This window comes from Lacerta agilis, chromosome 1, assembly GCF_009819535.1.
Source record: "Lacerta agilis isolate rLacAgi1 chromosome 1, rLacAgi1.pri, whole genome shotgun sequence".
Taxonomy (NCBI): domain Eukaryota; kingdom Metazoa; phylum Chordata; class Lepidosauria; order Squamata; family Lacertidae; genus Lacerta; species Lacerta agilis.
Window position 1 is genome coordinate 90,990,263 of NC_046312.1, and position 24,578 is coordinate 91,014,840.

The window sequence follows — 24,578 nt, forward strand, 5'->3', positions numbered from 1 at the left end:
ACTAAATGTGTACAACTCTCACTTGCCAGTCCTGTTTACTTCTCTGAACCACAACTGAATGTTAATTGTACAAATAGTGGTGCACTCAAACACTGTGCCACAAATGCTTAATTAAATTAATATATGTTATGTACTAGCTGTGCTGGTGTGGGGCAGGAGACAAACTAAAAAACCTAAAAAGTTCCATTATTTAGAAGTTTTCATGTGTGCTTATTTTAACTCAGTACAATGGTTGCATTTACTTACTGTACTATGAAATAAATCCTTGGACAATTTATGCGGAGTAATGGGATATAACAACACCTTCCTGTAAAATTAACTGGTTTGTGACCTATAGGAATAAACAAGGCATTTCATAACATATGCGTCTTGGCTACTGCAGTAGCTGCCTATGACTTTCATGTAGATTCTAAAATTGGGACCAAAATTGCACAGGTGAAACAAAGGAGAAATGTGGCAATCAAAATTAGGAGTACAGTACCATTTTAATTAAAACAAGGTTTTCTCTGGGAACTGAAATTTTGCTTTCCTTAAATTTTTTGAATGAAGGAGGTATTGTTAGGGCTATCTTTGAGAGGTGGTGAGCAGGCCTGAAGCTATAAAATAAAACATGCACCCACCTCCCCTGCCTAAGTGTTGAGTATGTTTTTTTTGGGGGGGGGGTGTATCTGCGTTCCTGTCACTCAGCCTTTAGGTAAAACACTGCCCGCAATATTACCTTAAAGCAGCCCATTAGTGAATGTACAATATAACGAAAATAAAAGCTTCAGTTTTAAAAATGATTATTATCCTGACATTTATGTTAAGTCGAAGCACAGCACGTTAAAACTGTATACAGAACTAATCATTGCACCACACAGTGTAACTCAAGACAGTCTACTATTAAAACAACTACAGGGGAGAGGGATAAAGTTTGCAGTTAATTTATTTGTGAAATGCAGCAAAACTTTGACCATTTATCTTTTGGTCACTGTTCTCAGTCACCAGCTCTAGTTGGTAAAACTGCAATGAAACTGTTCATTAAGATAACCCTTCTGTTGTTATGTAAGGTGATAATGATGCAGCCACATCAAACCTAAAGGTCTAAAATAGTTTTATTTTTGAGAAAGAAAGAAAAATGGAAAAGAATCTAAGTGCTCTAATGTTAATTATTGCAGATTTGTAGGCTGAAGTACAATTTAAACTCTTAAAACCTGGAGTTCACCATTCATATAAACATTATGGAAATGGGAATGTCATCTACAAAGCATTTTAGTTCAATCCTAACCATCTTGATACCTGTCAATTGGAGATAAAAACATAGTCATGTTTGCCTTCAAAGGTACAAAGAAATATGCAATACTTCAGGAATGAAGTAAATGCATTAATAGTATTTTCCTTTTAAAGTACTTTTAATTGAATCAGACATTTAAATAGGGGAGTGCATCTAGAAAACATAATTACCTTTCTCTATGTGTTGTAAAAGCAAATTCAAAGAAACCAAGAAGGAATATTATGTGTATTACTTTTTAAGAGAGTTGATAAAATGGATTCCCCCCCCCCCCAGAATGCACTATAGTTGTCTAGCCATCATCTCCTGACATTAAAACTTTTAAATTCATATTATCTGTACAGTCTATATTCATGTTCCCTGCTGAAGTGCAATGGCTTGACTAACTAACCAGGAAATTCCAAAATGAATAATCTCATAATTATCATTCTCCCCAAAATAACCAATGTTACCAAACTAAGCAGTTATTACAGGAGAGACATCTTATCTGGGTTTTTTGGTTTCTTTTGTCTTGTATAAAATCTCAACATAGCAAGCTCCTGATCTCCAGCAAGCAAATAACCATCTGCCTTTTCAGTGGACACCCACATATAAGGCAATTCAAAAAGAATGGTGACTAACCACATACACAAAAAGCAGTCGCCAATACTCTGTACCGGCTTACTTTTTTGTTGTAACCCAAGGCCTTAAATTTGGATAGGACTGACTCCATCTTATACAGAAGATGCTTACTCTTGACAGACCCATGCTAAAGTGCCCGTGTTATTTCTACAGATTTTCTTAGCCAAATGTCTGGCCTGTTGTGGCATCAGGTGAAGAGTTCATCCCAGCTCGAGCATCATTTACATTCACCAAAGGGAATTCTGGGAATTCAGAGCTTGTCCCTGGTCCCCGCAGGTTCACCTGCCCATTAGTAGTGTTAAACTGAGATGACATTCCAGCTCTTGTTCCATGGTACTGAGCCCTGAACGGTTGCTCAAAGGAACTTATTTGATATGCTTGGTGGACAGGCTGTGCTTCTGCCTTCTTCTGAGAAGTAACTTGATCCAGAAAGTCCTGGGTAGAGGATGAGGAAGAATGATTTGGCTCGTCGCCTGAAAAGGGAAAAGAGTGCTGGGAATCGCCAACGATAAGTCCAAAGTGAGACTTGTCTGGAGTTGTTCTTAATGGAGAGTTCATTCCTGATCGAAAACTGTTGACCGGTATAGATGCATAGACCTGCTTGTCTATAGAAGAGAACGCTGGTTGCCCTGCAAGAGTCTGGTTGTCACTCACAAAATTAAGGCTTGGGTTATTCAAATAGGCATCATTTTGGCTAGTTCTATCCAAAGCTTGCTGAAGAAACTTGGAATATTCCTGTAACATACTGGCTTTATCGGATGAGGAACCTTGAGAACTTGTTGCAACATTCTCAGTTTGTGTGACTTCTGACACTTCAGAAGAATTGATTGATATACTAGAGGTCACTTCTGTATCAGCCACATTAAAAGCTATTTCATGCTGGCCATTAGCTTTATGGGAATAATGGTCTAAGAGAGTCTGAAGTACCTCATCTGGAATGACATTTTTGTCATGGTTGCCTTTAATCTCCACATTCAGCCCTGATGTATCCAGTATTGAGGCTGTGCTACCTTCATCTATGACACTGGCCACAGCAGCCTGTGTGACTGAAGGTTGAGAGGCAATGGTGCCTACATTCAAGGCATATTCTCTGCTATTACTATTAGCTGCTTGGAGATACCGCCTCTTCTTTAAAAACTGCATTGCATCATCATAGTTTGTGCTGCTGTGTACAGGTTTACTGGGGCCTTCCTGCAAAGTATCAACTTGGTCAATGTCAGCATTGCCTTCAGAGTCCAACAGGCCTTGTTTATCCACAAGATCAAAGGGATACTTAGAAACCTTGCTGTCTTCGTAAGACGCTAAAGATGAAATGGTCTGGCTTTGCTCTAGTGGCTGTTTTAGGCTCCTCTTACTGTTAACTTTTTTGAGCACCAGTTTAGGTGGGTGTATTTCTCCAGAATTTGCTTCTTGTAGGTGCCCTCCACTGACGGAAGAATGTGGTAACTCCACTGCATATTCAGCCACCATATACTCATCCTTGATCTTAGCGCTGCCAGCATACAAAGGCAAAAAATCATTCTTATCTTTCTTATGCTCAGATTTATCTGCCCCACTTTCTTTATCTAGCCCAGAAGACTTCAATTTCTCCGTTTTTTGCCTTTTCTTCTTTGGCAAAGAGCTGTCTTTCAAAGGCATTGGAAAGCCTTGATCATCATCAGGAGTCAAAAGGCCAATTTTGGTGGCACTTCTGTTGGGTTTCTTGTCACGGTTTTCATGGCACATACGTTTGTGTTTCAACACCCGGTCAGTCCTTGAGAAGAACTGCGGAGGACATTTTTGGTTAGAGAAAAGCCATGCAGCCTTTTGGCCAATTCACATTTTTTCACATGGTAAAGTCCTTCTAAGTCAGGGTGGGGGACGTTTTTCAGCCTGAGGGTCCTATTTTCTCATGGAGAATGCTCTGGGGCGGCATGGGCAAGGCCAGAGGCAAACAAGGGGGCAGGTCAATGGATGTGATTCCTACCTTTGTACAGCAGGCCACATTCCAGCCACACAAAAACTGGAAGTTTCCACACCTACCCACCCCACCATCCACGCAAGCAAGAGGCAATATCATAGTTCAGGGGCAAATTTCAGTCAGGCAAAAGCTCAAATATGGCTGATGTGGGGAGAGGGTTGGTGAAGTGAGAGTCCTGAGGGAGAACTAGAGAGGCCTGAAGGGGCAATATTTGGACCCGGAGCCTGAGGTTCCCCAACCCTGTCATAAGTGATTTTGGGAATTAAAAAATGGTCACATGTCACAAAGTGAAAAACTTCCCATATCAGAAGATGTGAGAGTGGATATTAATATTCAAACAATTTCAGTTATTACAAACCCAACCCTTTGTTCTTGATCTACAGGAGCCTACTGCAGTAAATAAGGGCCCCTCCTGCCACTTCACATACCTGCAACTGTGGGAAAGGTAAGACAAAAGGACAGAAACCTAAATGACCCCTCCAATTAGCATTAATTTGTTTCAAGGTCTCTGTCCTTATTAATTCTGCATATTTTAGATAACTAAAAACTTAAGTTTCTCAATGGCTATATGTTCTTTTCATACTGGAGAGCCATAATTTCTTTCATATATTATCTATAAAATCAATTTTAAAAAAAATTGCTTTTAATAAAATCCACAATGGAACGTATGGTATTTAGAAGACAAGCCAAAGCGCCCTCTTACCGCAAGGTTTTAAAACTTGGAATTACAATTGTCAGATATTGTGTAAACAGATTCCCTTAAACACCCTTCTTTCTCCTTCTCAAATTACCTGCAAGCAGTATTCACACTGATAAGGCTTCTCTCCACTGTGAGTTCTCTTGTGCCTTTCCATGTGATATTTCTGTATAAATCTCATGCCACATTCATCACATCGAAATGGTTTCTCACCTAAGAATAAAAATGAAAAGAGGAAGTACTGTTTAAGAAAAAAAAGGAGAAGACAGATAGTCTCATACCTCTCCCCACCATGCTATTATTTAGGTTTACTTAACAAAAAACTTACAAAGTATTGCTTTGATCAGCTGGATGTAAACAAAATATATATCTGACCACACACCAATATTTTTTTCATATGGCTCATCACTCCAAACATGTTAAAAGAATCACACAAATATTGAGTAGAGATGGAAGAGAATCAAATGAAAAAGAAGCTAGCCCATCAAAAAAGAATGTCCCAACAATTCATAACAGTCAGAACTAGAGGAAAACAAATAAAACAATAAATTTCCATTTTCATTCCAGTATGTTATTCATTATTATTTATTGTATTTCTATTTCAACATTTCCCCAAGGAGCTAAAGGTGATGTACATGGTTCTCTCACTCCTCATTTAATCAACAACCCTGCGAAGTAGGTTAATCTGAGAGGCAGTGAGGGGCTCAAGGTCACCCAGTGAGCTTTATGGTCAACTGGGGATTTGAACCTTGCTCACCCAGGTTCTAGTCTAACACTGTAATACACTCACCCCAGTAAGTTGCCAGTATGTACTAGTAAAGTGAAAAAGACTGCATGTAAAAAAGCTCCTCATATTGACAAAAAGGTTGTGTTTATGAAGAGAATTAATTTTCTATGCCCTTGTGATTAACTTGTCTCAATTTTTTCAGACCAGCCACAAAAATGTTCCCATAAACTGCTGCTGTTATTATGTAATATCACATTTTTTAGCATCCTTGTAACAAGATAAAACAACTAAAACTGGAATAGCTAGTTGCTGACATAGCAATAAATATCCTGATCCTTTATTTAGTTAGCTGAAGGTGAATAACAGAATCATAGAACAGTAGAGTTGGAAGGGACCACAGGGGTCATGTAGTCAAACCCCCTGCGATGCAGGAATCTTTTGCCCAACATGGTATCGAACCCACGACCCTGAGATTAAGAGTCTTATGCTCTACCAAATGAGCTATCTGCTGGTTCCTTAGCCCTTCCCAGTGGCTAGTGCACTGACAGATTTATATACAGTATACCATAGATCTCCCTGAACCTGCTTTCTACTCCTGGGTGAAAACCAAATAGGAATCTTATGTACGGGTGAACCAGGTAAAAAGTTTGTACTGAGTAAAGAAATAAAGAATGGTCAAAGAATAAAAGACACAACAGAGGTAAAGTGACTCTAAAAAGATACAGTATATGCCAAAAGATGGACCTCATGTATTACTTTGTATTTGATTACAGTACTTTGTATTACATTGCTTCGTATTCAAGGCAGCAATGAACTAGAGAATATTAAGGCTCCTCACTTTTACAAAGACTAAAAAAAGACTGAAAAGCTAAAAATAGCTAATTAAAATTCAGCCTTCAGAGTTGAATCATTCTGACAAAATATTTATTTATAAAAGCAATGAATTTTTTATAAAGACTCAGACTATTTGTTATTTAATATCATAGATGGTTCCATAATTTTGTTTCAAAGACAATTAGTACTTAATATTTGTTTTCCATGTTAATACAAAAAACAATCTTTTTAAAAAATAATTTCCTTTTCCTTTCTTTTATCTGTTTTTTCCTTTTACATAAAACTGCTGTATTATCTTAGCTCATTGTCTTAGTTTAATCCACTACACAGTTATGTTAAGATTCTTTGTATTGAAGCCAATTTGTCTCATTGACTTAATGACTAAGCTGACTTAAATCCAAGCATTTCAGTTCCCTAGGGGATACAGTTTTCTGTTGGAAAGTAAAAAAATAATGTTGTATCTTGTTCACCCTAGCCTCTGACTCAGTCGGAAGCAAAACCAAGTCTTCACCCTGTCTTTCTTGTCTCCTATACTGTATATACTTGGAGTCACAACATTATATACTTCATGTACTCAAACCTAACTGGCAAGCAGTACCACCCACAGTTATAAAAAGATACACAGATCCAACTTACATATTAAAAATATATTTAAAAGTATGAAACATTAATCTGACAATTACTTCAGATGAAGTAGGTGTAGCCAAATGACACATAAGAAACATACCACCAAACTCACAGGCTTAGTTCAGACTAAAAGTTAAACCATGGTTTGTTTAGCTTAACTCTGGTTTGTCTGTGCATCCAAACCCAGTCAGGCTCGCTAAGCATGGTATCTTTAAGGTCAAGAAACTAGGATTGGTAATGTTGGTTTTTTGTGATAGCTGAACTCAGTATTTTGGTTTCCACTGTAATTCCATTCCTGCTGCCTGACTACAGAGTCAAGAGGGAAGAATTGCTCAAAAAAGAAATAGTTCACATAGCTAAGAGACTCTTACCACCACTTTAACAGACCTCTGTTTGGCTACAGGCTCCTTTGCTTGCCTACTAACCAAACAAGCTAGCCATCACAGCTCGGCTGCCTAACTGCAGCAGCCCTGCAAGGGTGGCAGGTACACCAGTGCCCCAGGCACCACACCCCAACAATCTTAATAAAATGTATGCAGAGCAGATAACCAAACCAGTCTCCAGTCAATTCACATACATTCAGTGCATGCCTGTGGAACTAAGTTTACAGAAGGCATTCTAGAAATATTATCCAATTTTTAAAGTGAAGTACAAAGTGTATGCAAAATTATTCTCAGAAAATGGTATATAGTGGAATATTTTCAAAAACAGGTTTTTTGAACAAACCTTTCCATGGCCAAAACTGCATTGCTTCATAAAATTAGTAACATTACAAATAGATGTGATACCAGTCAAACTGGCAAGTTTATATTATATTAATAATTGTGTAGTACAGTGGTACCTCTGGTTGTGAACGGGATCCGTTCCGGAGCCCTGTTTGCAACAAGAGCAGAATGTAACATGAAGCGCCGCGTCTGCACATGTGCGTGGCACAATTCGGCGCTTCGGCGCATGCGTGAACCGCCAAACCCATAAGTAACCCGCTCCGGTGCTTCTGGGTTCGGCTCATTCGTATCCTGTGACGAACACAATCTGCAGCTATCGTAACTAGAGGTATGACTGTATAGTAAAGAAAGGTTTAATAGATTCTATATTAAAATAGCAATATTACTTCCAATATCTGACTTATTTCATTCCTGCCCATTTATTTTTTGCATTGTTTCTTAATGTATTATGGGTTGTACTCAAATAAGCCATGTTGTTTGTATATGGATTTCCACTTGTGCAACAGAACCTCTCCTCCCACTCCTTCTCCCGTGCCCCCCATTTGTTTTGGGGTTCAATAAGTGCAAAATATACAGACGTCAATTGTGAAACAGGATTATATTTTTTAAAAATATATATTTATTAGTCTCTTTTTCAAAAATGAACTCAACATTACTTACAAAAATTAAAAACAGATATAAAAACCAAGAGTAAAAACAACCTAAAATTCAATAAAATGCATTTCTTTCTCTACACAGAAAATACCGAACAGCACATCATTTAAATAACTGAATGCAACAATACTGAAAGGCAGCAGCAGAAAGAAGCCCGGGTGTACAGAAAAACACATGACTTGGAAGAAACAGAAGTATAAGCAAAAGTGCAAATCCAAATACTAGTAAGGCTAATTTGATGATAAGCACGGATACAAACATTCCAAGACAACCGGGGTATTTGTGCAATTTTCTGTCATGTTTTGGTTTCTCAAGGTTTACATGCATACACATAAAGTACTAGACATCAGCATCAGCAGTTTGAACAGATATGAAACCTTTCACCAAGCAACACTCAGCACATTTGCAAGCTCCACTTTTCTGAAATATAGACTGAAAATTGGCATCGAGTCCAAAAAAGACTATATTTCTAAATATTTGCAGATATAATGAAAGGCCATGCACCAAAATGCCAAAAACCCAGTAAAGCCAAGTCTTTTTACAGAATGTGGTTTTCCAGAAGTAAAATTTTAAAACAAACCAATATAAGCTTAACTATTCTGCTTTAACTTTGGGTCTCATTTTTTCTATTTGTCTAAACGCTTACTCTTGTATAATTTTCTGTATGCTTTTTTTTTTTAAACAGGGTTCAGATACCTATGGGGTCAGGCATTTTGGCCATAATAGTGTTCGAAGTATTCCTATTTACCACTTACCCAATAAAAATATTTATTCTCTCAAGGTTTGCTCACATCAGCTGTCAGTAGCTTCTTGGGGGCAAGGGAGGAAAAAGGCAAGGCTAAAGCAGACACCTAAATTCTTTTCTAGAGTTTCTTGAACGTTAAAACAGAAGCTGCATAATCACCCAATACTTGGCCATGTTTCGGAAACAGTTCTATAAACACACCAGTAAAAAGAAACTCAAGGCACTATACTCACCAGTATGAATCTTCTCATGCCTCTGTAGCAGGTACTTCTGAATGAAACGCATCTCGCACTGACTGCACTGAAATGGTTTTTCACCTTAAACAATATAATTCCACATCTGTAAGTTAAAAGCTCCAAACATTTGTTTCTAACAGATTCTGCTGAGAAATAAAATAGTTGGCTATAGGAATCCAGCATATGAATGAATTCCAAAATATTCTAGTATAAAGAAGTCTGTCTAAACTACCTGGGCTAAAAAGAAAAAAGGCTATTAATTTGGTGAGCCTGCTGCTAACAGAGGAGTGAGCTCATGAGCAAAATCAGGCAGGATGCTGTCATCTAAGGTTCTGTAAAACTCTTTCATCTATTCCAACTAGAGTTCCATCACTGGTAAAATAAGAACCCAGAGACTATGCTATGAACAAGACAAAACTGGAAATTGGGTGACTTTCCAACCCATCCTTGTACAGAAAGCAAAGCAACACAGTAAATCTCAAATTAACAGAAATGACACTAATTCTTTTTTGGTATTTTTTGACACTTTGGTGCATGGAATACCTAAGCTTAGATGCCACATTTCCTGCACTTTGGAATATAAAAGTTTGCATCATTTTTCATAATTCAGTGCATTGTTAAAGATCCAACCATTTTTAGATAATATAAAATACAACTTAAATTCAAGCAGTACCTGTATGAATGAAGACATGCCTTTGTAAATGGTAGTTGGTTCTAAAGGCAGCATGACAATGCTCACAAATGTGAGATTTGGTAGTTTTCAGACCAAGTGATCCATCCTCATTTATTGTAAGGATCTATTTTTAAAAGGGCAAAATTCAGTCTCACATTAATTTCCCAATAACGTTACAAGATTCATATGAATACATAATGGAGGAAATCAAGCACTTGTAGGCAAAACCACAATGCAAAATAGGAAGACTGTAGACATAAATATCAATTGACTATCTTTTAGTTGACCTAATTGAACCTTAGCTTTTCAAGATTTGTGATATATATATAAACACATAACACATCTAAAGAAGTGCTAGAAAATTTATTCTCAAAAGAGCAAGTCAGAATATTTTTGTTCATGTTTGGTTGTCACTCAAAATACGGTTAACTGTGACATGAGCAAGCCTATCCTCCCAGGTTTGCCTGTGTCCCCATCTTTCTATAACATGGCAAACAGTTAACTGCACCTTCCTGCGTCATCAGACCACAAATTGTGGTTTCCCACTAAATATGGCATGTTTCAGAACTAGCCAATTTCAAACCATGGATTATGAAGTTGGCTTGTCCCAAAACTAACCATTGTTTCAGTTATGTTAAAACCACATATTCCAATTCAGACAACATAGGAAGCTGCAGTTAATGAAAAGCTGAAGTAGAAGTTTCTACACTTAGCTATTCAGCAGGAGGAGAGGGGAAGGGAGGGAGCATGCAAGCCTGATGACATTCGCTCCCCTCATGCTAAACCATTGGTGTACAAACAGGACCACTATCTTCTCTATAAAACTATAAATCAGTCTTTAATCTACTCAGTTGGGCAAGAGCAGAAAGCTATAAAATCTAGAGGCACTCATGTTATATCCATTTTATTTCTCAAGACATGGAGTACATCCAGCAACTGCAATTCTTTTTTTGTACAAGCATACTGGTGACAGGACTTGTGGTTTGGTAATTTTACTTACATGTGTTAGTGAAATGATAATTGTGTACTTTATCTCTTCCATCTCACCAGAAGGTTAAGGATAACCTTAATATTTTCCGGTCTTAATAACCCATTACAACAGCCCAATTTGCATCTCATGCTAAGTCAAAACCATGGCTCAACAGTAATAGAAAATCTTGCGTCACTCCTCCCTGGTTATTTTTTTACTGCCTCACACTGGGCTAAACTATAGTTTAGCTTAGTGTGCAGTCCAAATCCAGGGGTGTGGCTTAGGTCTCTGCAGACTAACTGTGAGCTGTAGCCAAGGCTTGTTCTATAGGTTATAGTTCAGTATTTGTCTGGGAGAAGTAAACCATGAGCCCGGCCCTAGACAACATGCTAAGTCCACCTATGGCTTAGGTTTGGGTGGCACAGCAGCAAAAGGAACAGGGAGAAGCAAAGCAGTTGCAATTTCCTTTCATGGAGCCAAAGGCTCACACATTTGTGCTAAGCTAAACACTGTGACATGAACAAAGCCAATGCATGACACTGTTAAAGCATGTTTCAGTAGTTTGTTGTGACTTTTAATAAATCTGTTCTGTGCATCTAAAATTCTAAAGATAAATACCGTATTCTCCATGTATAAGATGCCCCAATGTATAAGATGCCCCCTATTTTGGGGGACTCGGATTTAAGAAAATGGGGAGAGATGTATCTGTGTATAAGATGCCCCCTAATTTTTGACATTTTTTAAGGGGGGGGGAACCTAGTCTTATACACGGGAAAATACAGTAATTCATAGCTACTTTAAATGCACCCATGGGCTTTTTTACCCACCCTACAGCTGTATCACAAGCTGCTTTTGTTCCCTCCGTTTTAACAGCACAGAGATCTGCTATTCAAGATATACAAGACTAAAGCTCATTTGGGTACATTAAATTGGTACAGTTCTTCAGAGTTTGTTCTAAGTGAGTGTAATCCCTTTAAAGGTGTCCCTGCAAATGATTCTTTGCCTGGAAGAAAGCCCATCTTTCTTCAGGTATTCATAATCAATAAGACTCAGAAACAGCAGTAGAAGACACTTGTTTTGATAGGTCCTGTTGGTTCTAGGATATTTGGGTGCTTTATACAATTGGAACTCACCATCATGCACCTTGTGGGGGGGGGGACAGTGTTGCTAAACATATTATACCGGTAGTAGATTGGTTTGACTTTCTTTTCATAGAAAAGAAAATGCACCATTAATTATACTTGCTTCCAAAAGAAATATTGCCTTTCTTGATATACAGCTATGAACTTGACTTACACGTAGTACTGCACATTCAAACACTTAAGATTGGGCCCTTCTAATACTTCATTTCCTCAGGGGAGTGTATATAATGTTCATGCTCTAGGTAGTTATAGTCTTCAAAGTCAATACTAGAAAATGACCCTCCAGTAACCAATCTGCTCTCGATCTCTCTGGTCATTTTGTGATCTCTTACTATACAATATCAGGAAGATTTGAAGGACAACCTCTACAATGAAATAAATGAAAAAAATGGGTTCTCAAACTATGACTGAGATAAGTACATGAAAATAGCTTCCAATCAGTGCTTCCAATTAGTTTTCACTAAACTTCAGGAATTGCAAATGAAAACAAGAATAATACTGCAGTGGGCAAGTATTCAGTTTGAATTTGCAAGTGTCAATTGTACAGCAGGAAGCTGAATAAAAATATATTCAAGTGTTTCATATTTTATGCTTCGAAATTAATGCATAGCATTTTTGTTGCACTTCCTGAGAGGAAATTCAAGATGTGCAACTCTGAAAACTGAATTTTAGATAAAAATGGCTCATTTCAAATTAGAAGCCTGTGAATGGAAGGCATTTATTTAATTTCAGGTGCATGCAGTAATCAATTTCAACACTTGTGCACCTGTCTGATTAAAAACAAAGCTGTTAGAAAAACACTATGATATTTAAATAAGCCCAATATTATTATTAATCTAAACAGTCTCCGTAATTGATAAGTGGTCCTTAAAACTACACACTCATCAAAAGATAATATTTAGAGAAGGAGATGCCTGGGAAACAGATGTTAAAGTATGTCAAATATTCATGCTGTGAAAAGAATTTCAAAGAAACAAGCTATGAATATATTTTGGCTTGGCTTTGAGATTAAAGTTAGGTGGCTGAATCTATGGTTTCCAAATACTATCATTTCCAATTGCAAGTTCAAGGATAATCATCAGTTACCTTCAAGGTTCAAATTAAATGTCTTACCTTTGCTGGTGAACGCTGTTTCCTTTTCTTCTTCTTTTGCATATCTAAACCCTCTCGTATTAGCTTTTTGTCCCTTTTCTGCTGCTCTGCTACATCAGTAAATGTAATTTCTTGTTTCACGCTGATCTGCTAGGATACAAAGTGCCAGCATCAGATAATATTAATTACATATGACACATATAATTACACATAAGACACATTTAAACAAATTCTTTCAAAAATAGTAATACATCTGGAATTACTTTATACCCTTTGTACTGTTTTGGGAAAGAGGGGGAGAGACAATTTTTAAAAGTCCTATTTGTGGTGAGTATTCCAATATGGTACTCCTTTCTTTTCTTTTTTATATGGTACTCCTTTCATACCTTCATGCACAGAAGCTGGATTACATGCCACGTATAATTTAACATTTAACAAAGAAATTTCATCTGACAAAAACACTTTAAAATTTAAGATATGGTTATGTTGGCATTTGAATCACAGTTTCACTGTTCTAAGCCAAATCCTCATTTTTGCCAAAGAGCTACTATAATAATTTCAACCCTTCTTTTACATTCTGGTGTTTTCCTGCTGTGAATCAAACATTCATTTCTGCCAGTAGAACAGAAAGCTACCATGATAATATCAAACCTATTTGAAGGGGCCATCCTTCAAAGGGGCATGTGGGTGAGGAATCAGGAACCTTTCCCTACCCCAAAAGCTTACTTCCCTGCTTCCCCTCAAACAGTTTTCTCCCAGGCAAGATCACAGGCTCAGCTAGAAACAAAAGCTCTCGGAGCAGGAAAGTGTGCCACAAGTATCCTGCATATGCTGTGAAAGTCAGACACCCACCTAACCCCCTCGTTTTTTGTTACTAGAGCTGTTCCATGTTCAAACACACACAGCTTCTGTCCCCTCAGTTTTCTCCCCTAAGGTTGCAAACTGTACTTTCAGCAACAAGATTCTGTTACAGAATCAGACCAAAAAACCAAACACCTGAAGTAAACCAAGTTGCTGATTGATTTTCAATGCTTGAAAGTCTTCCACTACAGTGAGAATTTATTATTTTATTCTGTTAACAGTTTGAAAGCATCTCATTCTTTTCTAAAGTTCCTGTTACTTTCTTACAACAAAGCACCATCAACATAAATCCGTATTTTAACCCAAATGCAAACTAAGAAGCTATTCCTCACACACGCAGAATTATCCTTGTAAACTCCATTGCTTTTCAATCCTTATCATTAAATACCAATACTATACTGTGTTAGAAGTGCAGGAACCACAACAACACACTACTTCTTTGAATATAGCAGAAGCATTTTCAAGTCCTTATCTCCTGTGCAGGAAGAATGCAGACACTTAAAGTCAAATGAGCACAGTCTATGTAAGATATATATTTTTAAAGTGTATAAAATGTGTATTAAAACATGAGACCGTGTTCCTTAAAAAACAGTGGTTGGTTCACAGCATCAAAGATTCCCAAAATTTTTAGAAAGGTTAAGATTGTTATCCAAAAGCAGTCCTTCTTTGCGCATAACTCCCCTGTCCCAGGCTGATTGAAAATACATCTATTATGACTATACTGTTTTTTTACAGAGGGTGAAATAAGGTAACCAGGGGCTGATAATTTAGCCATGGGCTCTATTCCTAGCCCACTTTAAGTCAGTATCTTATTACCTCCTTAACTGTGCAAACAGCACCAGAGATTAAAAACAAGCCATGGTATTTATAGTATTTTGTTGTTGTTGTTAAAAAAAACTCCAATTGTTTTTCTCAGAGTAATGAACTACTTTTATTTTAGTTTTCATTTGGTTGTTCTTGCCATACTTCTTTTTTTTTAAGCAGACCTTTTGATATTTGCTCAACTTTTAAGTGCAAGTCCTGCTAAATAAATTGCTTACAGGGACATTGACTGCATACTGAAGCCCTTGAGGAAGCCTGTCTTGCCCCTCCATCTCATCATCATTTTTCACTGTCTCTTCGTGGACCATGAGTTCATCGTGTGGGATCATTTCTTGCTGTCGAAGTTCACTTTCCTGTAGCACTTCTTCTGCAGAAAGGATTTCCTGGTGTGCCATAGCTCGGTCTTGAAGCACTGCTTCCTGCCGTTCCACAGGAACTGCCGATTGGTCAGATGCAGCACCCATTCCAACCATATCCCTGGATGACTGCATTTGCTCTATACTACCACATTTAAGAAACAATCCTCCCAGCTTATCTTCAATATTCATTCTTAAGTGCAATAACCTGCACATACAGAAACAAAAAACAAAACTCAATTAGCAGAATATTTACCTTTCATTTCATTTTTGTTACAGAAGTAGAGAGTTACACCTCAAAAAGACAAATAGAACAAGAAAAATAATTTAAAAAGAATGATTGTATTGTATTTTAATATTTGTTGGAACCGCCCAAAGTGGCCGGGGAGAACCAACCAGATGAGCGGGGTATAAATAATAAATTATTATTATTATTATTATTATTATTATTATTATTATTATTATTATTATTATACAATAAAAGAAATAAAGTAAAACAATATAGCAGAGCTAATAAGCAGAGTGTTTAAAAACCCAACCCCACACTGAAGCTTCACTGACAATATTTGGGTATTTATGTATACATACATGGGAAATGTAAGGCATGTTGATGAACACTTTTACTACAGTATTTGTATGAGTTATTTGTGTTTTTGTGATACTTTGTTCTATAATTTTAAAGGTACTGTGAGTCACTCTAACTTGTTTGTAAAAAAACAACAACGAATCACCGTAAGAATAATAATTTCACTAAAATCTGAATACAATACAGGATATTTGTAAATCTCTCCCTAGAAAAAGGATAAGAAGTGCATCCCTCAACAAATAAGATATTTCAGGCCACCCATAAGACTAATCATCAGGTACAGAGCCCAGTACATGCCAACTACTCATAAAGTCTCAAAATCTGACACTTTTTGCAAAAAGATTCTAAACTGGGAATAGAATTTTAGAGTGCAAAAGATTCAAAGCTTCCTTAGGTTTGGATCTGGAGCATTTCAGGTAGAAAAAAAAACAGATTTATGCTTGCAAGATGAATTTTCCAGACTGTACCTTGATTCAAAACATGGGACAGTAGCTAAGAAGGTGCTTCTGCTGGTGCAAGGACTTTTGGTTGCACACTGAAACTTCCCTTTCCTCTCCTCTTCCATGCCCCCAAGGACAAACATAGCATAAGAACATAAGGGAGAGCTCTGCTGAATCACACTCAAGGCCTAGTTACTCCGGCATTCTGTTCTCACAGCAGTCAACATGATGCCTATGGAATGTCCACAAGGAGGACATGAAGTCTCACTGGGTGAGCAGAAATCCACTTAGATTTTTCTTTTCATTGTGGGAGAGGGATGTGTTTTTGTGACCAACATAACATGCTAAACCAACCTTTATCATCCTTAACTCATCTGATTTTATTCCTAACAAAATTTCTTCTCAATCTACCAAATGAGACAAACTATCAATAAAGGATCATGACATTATTGTCTGTTTTCTTGGATAGATCTTTAAATAAAGATTACTGTATATTCTGGCATATAAACTACTTTTTAATCCAGGAAAATCTTCTCAAAAGTTGGGGGTTGTCTTATACGCCGGGTGGAGAATCTGTAGTCAATAATATATCAAACTCTATATTTTAACTGGAAAAGTTGGGGTCGTCTTATATGCCCAGTCGTCTTATACGCCAGAAAATACGGTAGATAGATAAAAATAGATAAATTATGAGTCAACTTGCATGTCAGATTCTCATATGTAAAATCTGTTCTACACATGTGTAACATGCTATTTTGAAAAACCGTTGCCAGATAATTAACCTTTGGGAAATTATTTTAAATATGATGCACACATTAACTATATATGGAAAATGAGTCTGTAGATTGACATTTTTGTGAAATTGCCCTTTCCTGAATCAGTCAAAGGCTGAAAAAATATGCCTTGCTGCCAATCAATTGCTTTAATTATTAGATGACTAGACTGGCAATGAGAGAATTGCACTTAAATACATTTTCTGAAAAAACTAACAATTTCCTTGGCCCTAGCAGTTTCCTTGGCCCTAGCAGTTTTTAAGAACACTGGGTTAGGCAGAGACCTTCATGCAGAATGTGCTGCTGATTGAAGCACCAACTCAACTTCCTATCACCACAAGCCTTGTCGGAAACTTCACGAAACTCTTGTAAAGCATTCATCAGTGCCAAGTCTGAGAAGTCAGGCATTGCCTCTGTTTATGGATACTGCCCCAATATGGCTACTAGTGTACACCAGCACCTTATGCTTGACTACACACATGGTGGAAATCAAGAAAGGCACATTCAGATGGCAAAGGCAAGACCACACATAAGTGGAATTGATTTTTTAAAAAACATTATTGCGGGCCCCTCAAATTTATTTATATATTTAAAAGATGAAGATAAAGATAGAAGAAGGCACCTTTAACAAAGTGATAGGCAAATTATTTAGATAAGAAAAAAAAACAGCTTTGTTTAAAGAGACATTTGACTGAGACTTCAAAAATAATGGAATTCTGCAATAGGTCAGCTGGAAAATTGGATTGTATCTACAAAAGGAAGTGTTTCCAAAACAAACTGACCCTTGACAAAATGCATGATATTATACACCATGTACTAGCTCTGGTACGTTAATATGCTCCCTGGAACAAAATACTGGCTCTTAAAAGAAGACTTCTCCCTCCTTCTCAAAAACTATATATAATTTACTTAAGTAATCCTGCAGTTTATTATTTTCTAAAAATATTATCACAATTTTTTTAGAATATGCATACTCATCAATTCAGCAACTGTACAAAATTTTTAAAATCCTATATCAGTCTCACAAAAAGAATAGTTACATACTTTTAAAAAAACCAGTATGTTTTATTAGGTCTTGATAGGTAGTAGAAAGGATGGAATCCAATTTGATATATTTTCCTTACTATAAAAAGTAATAAAAAACCTGTGGAATATGCAATGAACAGTTTTTTTTCCTGTCCTTACAGAGGTAGTCATGCTGCTGCCTGCAAAATGACCCATGGTGTTTGCATAGTTTCAAGCTCTGCTACACTTATCAACTCTAATGCACTGCATCTAGTTGCAATGCATCTCACACCATTTTTTTTACAATGAATTCTGGCTATTTATGGAAAATATAAAAACCATTAGATTCAAGTCAAAAGCTACAGATATGTGAGTGTTTTGATAGTCACATAACAGTATCCATTTAAGATCATGCTTTCTACAAAAGGAAAAGAAGCAGGAAGTACCAAGAGAAATTGATATTTTGTACAACCACAGAACTGAAAACATCAAAGAAAAGGATTTATAGTGCTGAAGCATAATCATTTGCCCTTGACCTATTTAGCCATAAGGTTGTGTCCAATTTTGTCCCTCTGTTGATGGAGGGCTCCTTGATCCAGCAGAGATTCCATGAGGGCAAGTGATTTTAGAAATTTTCCCCTTTCTCCTGCAGATTTCCAGCGGAGGGCAAGGGATATGGCAGATGGAGAGCGGCAAATCAGCTCTTAGCAGCTCCACTGGAACAAAGAGCCTTCAATCAGCAGAGGGGCACAATTGGATACAACCGATTAGGGAATTGTCATTCAAAGTGAGGAGCCCAAGTGGTGCCTCTGTGGTGTTTCTTAAGACATACTGTATTTTCTCTGCTTTTAAAAGTGAATTGGTTTCACATAAGTGTTATTTTATTGTGACCTACCCTGTGATCATATGAGGAAGAATGAGCTAGAAATTATCTTATGAATAAATCAGATACATAATTAAAAGCAATTCAGACACACATATATACCACAGGGCAATATGACTCTCATCACCCAGTCCTAGATTCAATGTGAATACGCAGGTTTTGTATGTGTATTTCCTCAGCTTGTTATTATGAATGGTTGAAGGACCAAACACTTCTGACCAAACTGGTAACCAGAGTACCAACAATGCAAAGGAGACCGGCCTCTCCTGTTCCAGTTTGGGCAAAGATCTACAAAGTAACAAATTAGGTTGCAAGGCAAGAAATAATTCTTTACCACCAGTTCTGATTCTATAAAAGTAATGTTCAGATTAATAATAGCCCCAAACATAAACATTGTCAGGAATGATCCGTTCTAGTCTGCCAGTACAGTGAAACAATATAGCAGGCCACTTATCTGACAAGGTTTTAAGAATCAAGCTCAGCAATAGCAGCACAAGCCTTGCAAGGAGAATGTCCCAGGCTCAGTCATTATCTGTTAAAAATGGATCTTGGCTGGAAAAAGTATCAGCGTGCAACCTTGAAGAGCTGTTGTCGGACAGAATATATACCACAGGGCAAGATGATGAAACGGTTGGATTTGTTATACAGTTGTTTCATATCTTCATGTGATCCTCATCACCCAGTTTTGAGAATGTGAGATTTTTCTGAAGGATTGGCACTGCTAGGCAAGATGCCTCCATTCTGAAGGAAATCAGCCCCAAGTGCTTACTGGAAGGACAGATCCTGAAGCTGAGGCTCCAATACTTTGGCCACCTCATGAGAAGAGAAGACTCCCTGGAAAAGACCCTGCTGTTGGGAAAGATGGAGGGCACAAGGAGAAGGGGACGACAGAGGACAAGATGGTTGGACAGTTTTCTCGAAGCTACCAACATGAGTCTGACCAAACTGTGGGAGGCAGTGGAAGACTGCCGTGCTCTGGTCCATGGGGTCACGAAGAGTTGGACACGACTAAACGACTAAACGGCAACAACAAGGCAAGATGCCCTAATGGTCTGACTCAGCATAAAACAGCTGCATATATAGTGATGTAACTGCGTCAGTATCCAATGCTGGATGAGAATACGTAGTGTCATATCAATAATTGCTAACTTCTCATCAGCTGATCAGAGGTAGCAGCAACCTCCTTTGAACTTTAAGAGATATCAGTGAACTGATGTCTTTATGATATCAGGAAACTGGTGGGTGAGTGGTCCCAGCCACCTCTCAAAGTTGGCCAGTCCATGTTTTAAAGACCTGTATTAAAAAGGTACGTTGCTCAATGAAAGAATAAATTTATGATAAATAGAGAACTTGGCTTTATATTAAAATACATATTCATTAAACCATGAAACTATGTTTTGCATTGATTTGTTCCTATAGATTTCCATAGAATTAAATCACTTGAAATGCAAAGCAAGAAAGGGAAATGGACAGAGGTAATTCTTCAGAAACAGAGTCATAAATTGCAACTGTTAGTTCTTAGTTTAGCATATTTATACAACATTACTGTATTAACATTATTTATTTATTTATTTATTTATTTATTTCCATTTCAAACCTGCCTTTTGAAAGCTTGGGAATAATGAAACACTAAATAGAAAAAGCCACTACTGCCCCATATCTTTTTGACTTAGGGCATCAAAAGTCAGACTAAGTAAGGAAAATGCTGAAGACTTGAAATCTTGTGAGCCTCTAAGAAGGAGAGTATCACCATATTGGGGCAGCCACTAAGATAATCTTAGTGTCCTTTTGTTTCAACTTGGCAGATGTGCATCTTAAATATTGGAATGGTACACGTGAAAGTGAGACTGAGTTTGTAAGGTACAGGAAGCTTTAGAGGTAATATGTGATGTTCCGTTTCAACAAAAGAAATCAACAAACCCTTAAAAGTGTACCGGTAACTGCCAAAGAGAATGGGATCACTGATGCTTCTATGAGTATGATACTCTGTGTGTGGAGACAACTGGATAGAAGAGTGAGTGCTAGTTCCACTTGCTGACCAGGAGTTAGACTCACACTCTGGAAAAGCACTAAAAGCCATTGGCATTACCACTCAAGCAGAGGAGAAAATCCCCTTCACATCACAGAAGCACTGTGCAATGAGGTTTTCAAGATGGGAAGAGAGGTCCCTGCAAACACATTTCCTGACACCGGTACATCCTTGTGCCAGCAAGGAACTCAAAGCAGAGGACTGTTCACTTGCTCTGCTCTGCATGCCACCACAACTTTTATGGCACAAAACTTTGCTGTCACAGCACCAAGAGGGAACAGAATTGAGCTGCCACTTAGAGAATTTCCCCTGTGGCATATGACCAAATTCGAAGACTGAAGCAATGCCATTTAACTCCATAGCATTAGTGAAGCAGAAAGTTCAACAAGATCAGTGTCTTTCAAATGTTTAGATGCAGCCATTCAGAGCTGAGCAACGGAACCACAATATCATAGCTTATATTCTGCCACAAAAAGACTGGAGCTCTGCAGATTTGCATGTGTTGAATATGTAATGCAGAGCTAGCCAGCACAGTACCCTCCAGATGTTCCTGACTTACAATTCCCATCACCCCTGACCACTGGTCATGCTGTTTGGTGAAATGGGGACTATGTAATCCACACACAAAAAGGCTTTTAAATGTCTCTTTTTGATTGTTAATATATTGTATTTCTGCTTTGAATTATTTTCAATATAAAGCAATTAAAGAATTTTTCTTAATAAATTAAACAAACTTCTGGGGGGCACCATGTTGGCTATCTGTACTGTAATGTTTCCAACATTATTGCTCTAAAATATAAAATTATCATTTCTCTTTGTTCATGCTGTGCTATTGATTTAAAACTGGCTTACTTGATGCTATGTGCAAGGAGAACGGGATGAGGAGTATTCAGCCCTGCTTTTTCTACCCAGTGACATTGCAATGCAACAGACAGTTAAATTACCAACTGCACTGGGCATTTTGCCTTAAGGGAACATTTGACCATGGGCTAATCCACTGAGTAGAATTGAAAGCAAGGACTCCATACTCATCTGACAATTCGTTATTATTAATTAATTAATTAATTAAATTTATATCTACCCTTACTCCCAAAAAGGGCCATGAAAGCAAAGACACAAACAAACAGAAACAATTAAAACATGTAAAAGCAATTCCAATATAGATGCATGCAATAATCCCATTTCAGAAACTTGTGCACATTAATTCCTGTACCATAATCATGGGATAGCATCCAAGGTGTCAGCCTGCTTGCACAACCAACTTCTGTTTGCACAATGGGGCTCCCCTCCTCCTCATCCCTTTCCCTCTGCAGCTCCTCGCACACCCCCAAAATATGCTCTGGGGCAGACTGAATGGATATTTTGGGGAGGAGGGAAACAGGAAGCCCCGACACGTCCACTGCTGCAATGCTGGGTATCTCCTGTGCAGGAGCAACAAGTAGAGCACTGGTAAAGGAACAACAGCAGCAAGTCAGGGGTCAATTGGGCAGTTGCACTGGAAACAATTGTGTAAGCTACCATGCTCAAAGAACAGCTCATTTGATCAGGTGCAAAGTCCCACTGAAGCCTCCAGCTTGCCTGTTGCATTTCACTTTTGTAAACCTCTTCAGATTTCATAGGTTGCGGCATTAACTCAAATAAATAACAACCAAGACAAATAACAGTACTAATGATCTGGACAGGGGCTTCCAGTAAGATCATACATTTTATAAGACTTTCTCTGTTGGATAACAGCCAAAAGACTACAGATGGAGTAGATGCTTTGAGAAAAGTGTGTATCTTTGGTGTTCTGGGGTATAATCATTCTTCTGTGAGCTCATTTGCTATTTTAAGGATAAGTGGGTTTCTCCCACACAGATACTATTTGTGTATTTGGTCTTTTATATAAAAGTTGTGTACAACACCTTTAAAGCAGGTAAGCACCCATTAGAAAGTCTGATTGCCTTGGCTAACAAAAAGAAAGGAGGGCCAGAATATTTATTACCTGTACTTCCAAAGTTTTCATCATTAAGTTGACTTGGGTTTCTTGCTTGAGTCATATGAAATCAGCAGTTCTACAACATGGATTACTACAAAATACTTCCACCTGGACTGATGGGGTCCTCAGGTTGCTGATGAATGGGTGGTGGTCCTACATTTTACCAAAATTACTATCTTCCATCACATCAAATCCTGCAATTCTAATGTTTAAAGAGTACTTTTATCACCATATGCCAATTTTAATACTAGCAGCCTAGGTGCAGTGTTTGTGGTATCTTTTAAAAATGAGTATCATCCAAGGAAAATTAAACTATATGTTACATTCTTTTAAAAGGCAAAAATAAAGTATGTTGTGAACCAGGGTGTTTAACCATTTTTATGCTGAGAGCTACACTAACACATGGAGACCAAATGTCAAAGTGGATGTAGCCAAAGTGAAAAAGTGAGTATGGGTGAAATATAAAAGGAAGTGAGCCTCCCCCCTTTTTAAGGACACCTTCTGGAGGTTCCTGGGGGTCAGAGAAAAAACTTCTCATACATGCAATCACAGCAGGGAAGCTATGGAAGTGATGGGGGCAGAATTTGGGACAAAATTTTTGAGAGGTCATGAAACCTTCTGGCATTACAGTATCGCAGGAGCAGTCAGTTTAAAACAGGTTTTTTTTGGGGGGGGGGTTAAATGTTAACTTTGGAGGACCACAATAAACCTTTTGACATATCACAGCAAGGATCCACAGGAGAGGTTGAAAAAATTTAACTGCAAATTATGGGAGGGTCAAAAAACCCTATTGGGAGCCTGCATACAGCCCACAAGTTAGCAACACCTGTTGATAACGTTTTCATTGAAACTGGCCAATCAAATGCAATGCTTTGCAAAATTCAAAAATCAGTGCAAATGTGAAACTGCTCAAAAAATATAATATTGCACTAGAGTGGTATAATGACTTAAAAAAAAAACCCAACCCTGTGAGAATGATATGCGATCTATTTAATAATATAGTTGGTATAACAAGGCCTAGCCAGTTTGGTGTAGTGGTTAGGAGCGGCAGACTCGTAATCTGGGGAACCGGGTTCGTGTCTGCACTCCTCCACATGCAGCTGCTGGGTGACCTTGGGCTAGTCACACTTCTCTGAAGTCTCTCAGCCCCACTCACCTCACAGAGTGTTTGTTGTGGGGGAGGAAGGGAAAGGAGAATGTTAGCCGCTTTGAGACTCCTTCGGGTAGTGAAAAGCGGGATATCAAATCCAAACTCTTCTTCTTCTTCTTCTTCTAGCAGCTTTTAGTTGCTTTATTTGCTGTAACCAAATTCTTGATGGCTTGACTACTTAAGGATCCCAGGCAACCGACAAGGAAACAATGGCTCTTAGAAGTGTGGGAGATTCTTATCATGAAAAAAATGACATTTCAAATTAAGATAGATAGTCTACCAGAAAATAATCATTTTAGGAAAATGTGGCATCCACTCATTATGTATTTTGGAGAGTTATGTTAGCTCTTAGCTCTGTTGAAATATGTGTATATACACCTATAATGATGAGCAATGAATGATATCAATTCTCTTAAATGGCTGTTTACTTGCTTTGAACCTCGAGTTAGGTGCTCATGTTAAACAGGATATAATGTACTGCTTTATTGACAATCTCAAATAGAGAGAATGATAAAATAGCTAAGATACTGATTTTACACTGATCCCTGCGAGCAAGCCGTGAAGCGAGGCAGCCTCGCTCCACAGCTTGCTCGCAAACCTGCTCGCCGCTCTTCCTCTCCCCCCACACAACACCGCCGAAGCCGCCGCCAGCACGCTTCGCTTTTAAGCGGAGCGCGCTGGTAGCGGCAGCAGGGAGGAGAGGTGCCCAGAGTGTTACCCCC

At 38.0% G+C, this 24,578-nt stretch overlaps 1 protein-coding gene across 3 annotated transcripts in view; it reads right to left on the reverse strand.

The window, feature by feature from the left end:
* Positions 1 to 909: 909 nt before the first annotated feature.
* ZNF148 (zinc finger protein 148) overlaps positions 910 to 24,578 on the reverse strand; it is a 28,061-nt gene continuing 4,392 nt past the window's right edge. The window contains exons 2-7 of one of the 3 annotated variants that reach the window (XM_033163228.1): positions 14,875 to 15,220; positions 12,995 to 13,120; positions 9,770 to 9,893; positions 9,094 to 9,177; positions 4,643 to 4,761; positions 910 to 3,655 (exon numbers count right to left, since the gene is read on the reverse strand). In XM_033163228.1, the coding sequence (XP_033019119.1) occupies positions 2,051 to 3,655; positions 4,643 to 4,761; positions 9,094 to 9,177; positions 9,770 to 9,893; positions 12,995 to 13,120; positions 14,875 to 15,204 (2,388 nt within the window). In that variant the 5' untranslated portion in view covers positions 15,205 to 15,220 and the 3' untranslated portion in view covers positions 910 to 2,050. Of the gene's footprint in view, positions 3,656 to 4,642; positions 4,762 to 9,093; positions 9,178 to 9,769; positions 9,894 to 12,994; positions 13,124 to 14,874; positions 15,221 to 24,578 lie in introns of all 3 variants that reach the window. The other 2 variants (XM_033163221.1, XM_033163237.1) reach the window with 2 other exon arrangements.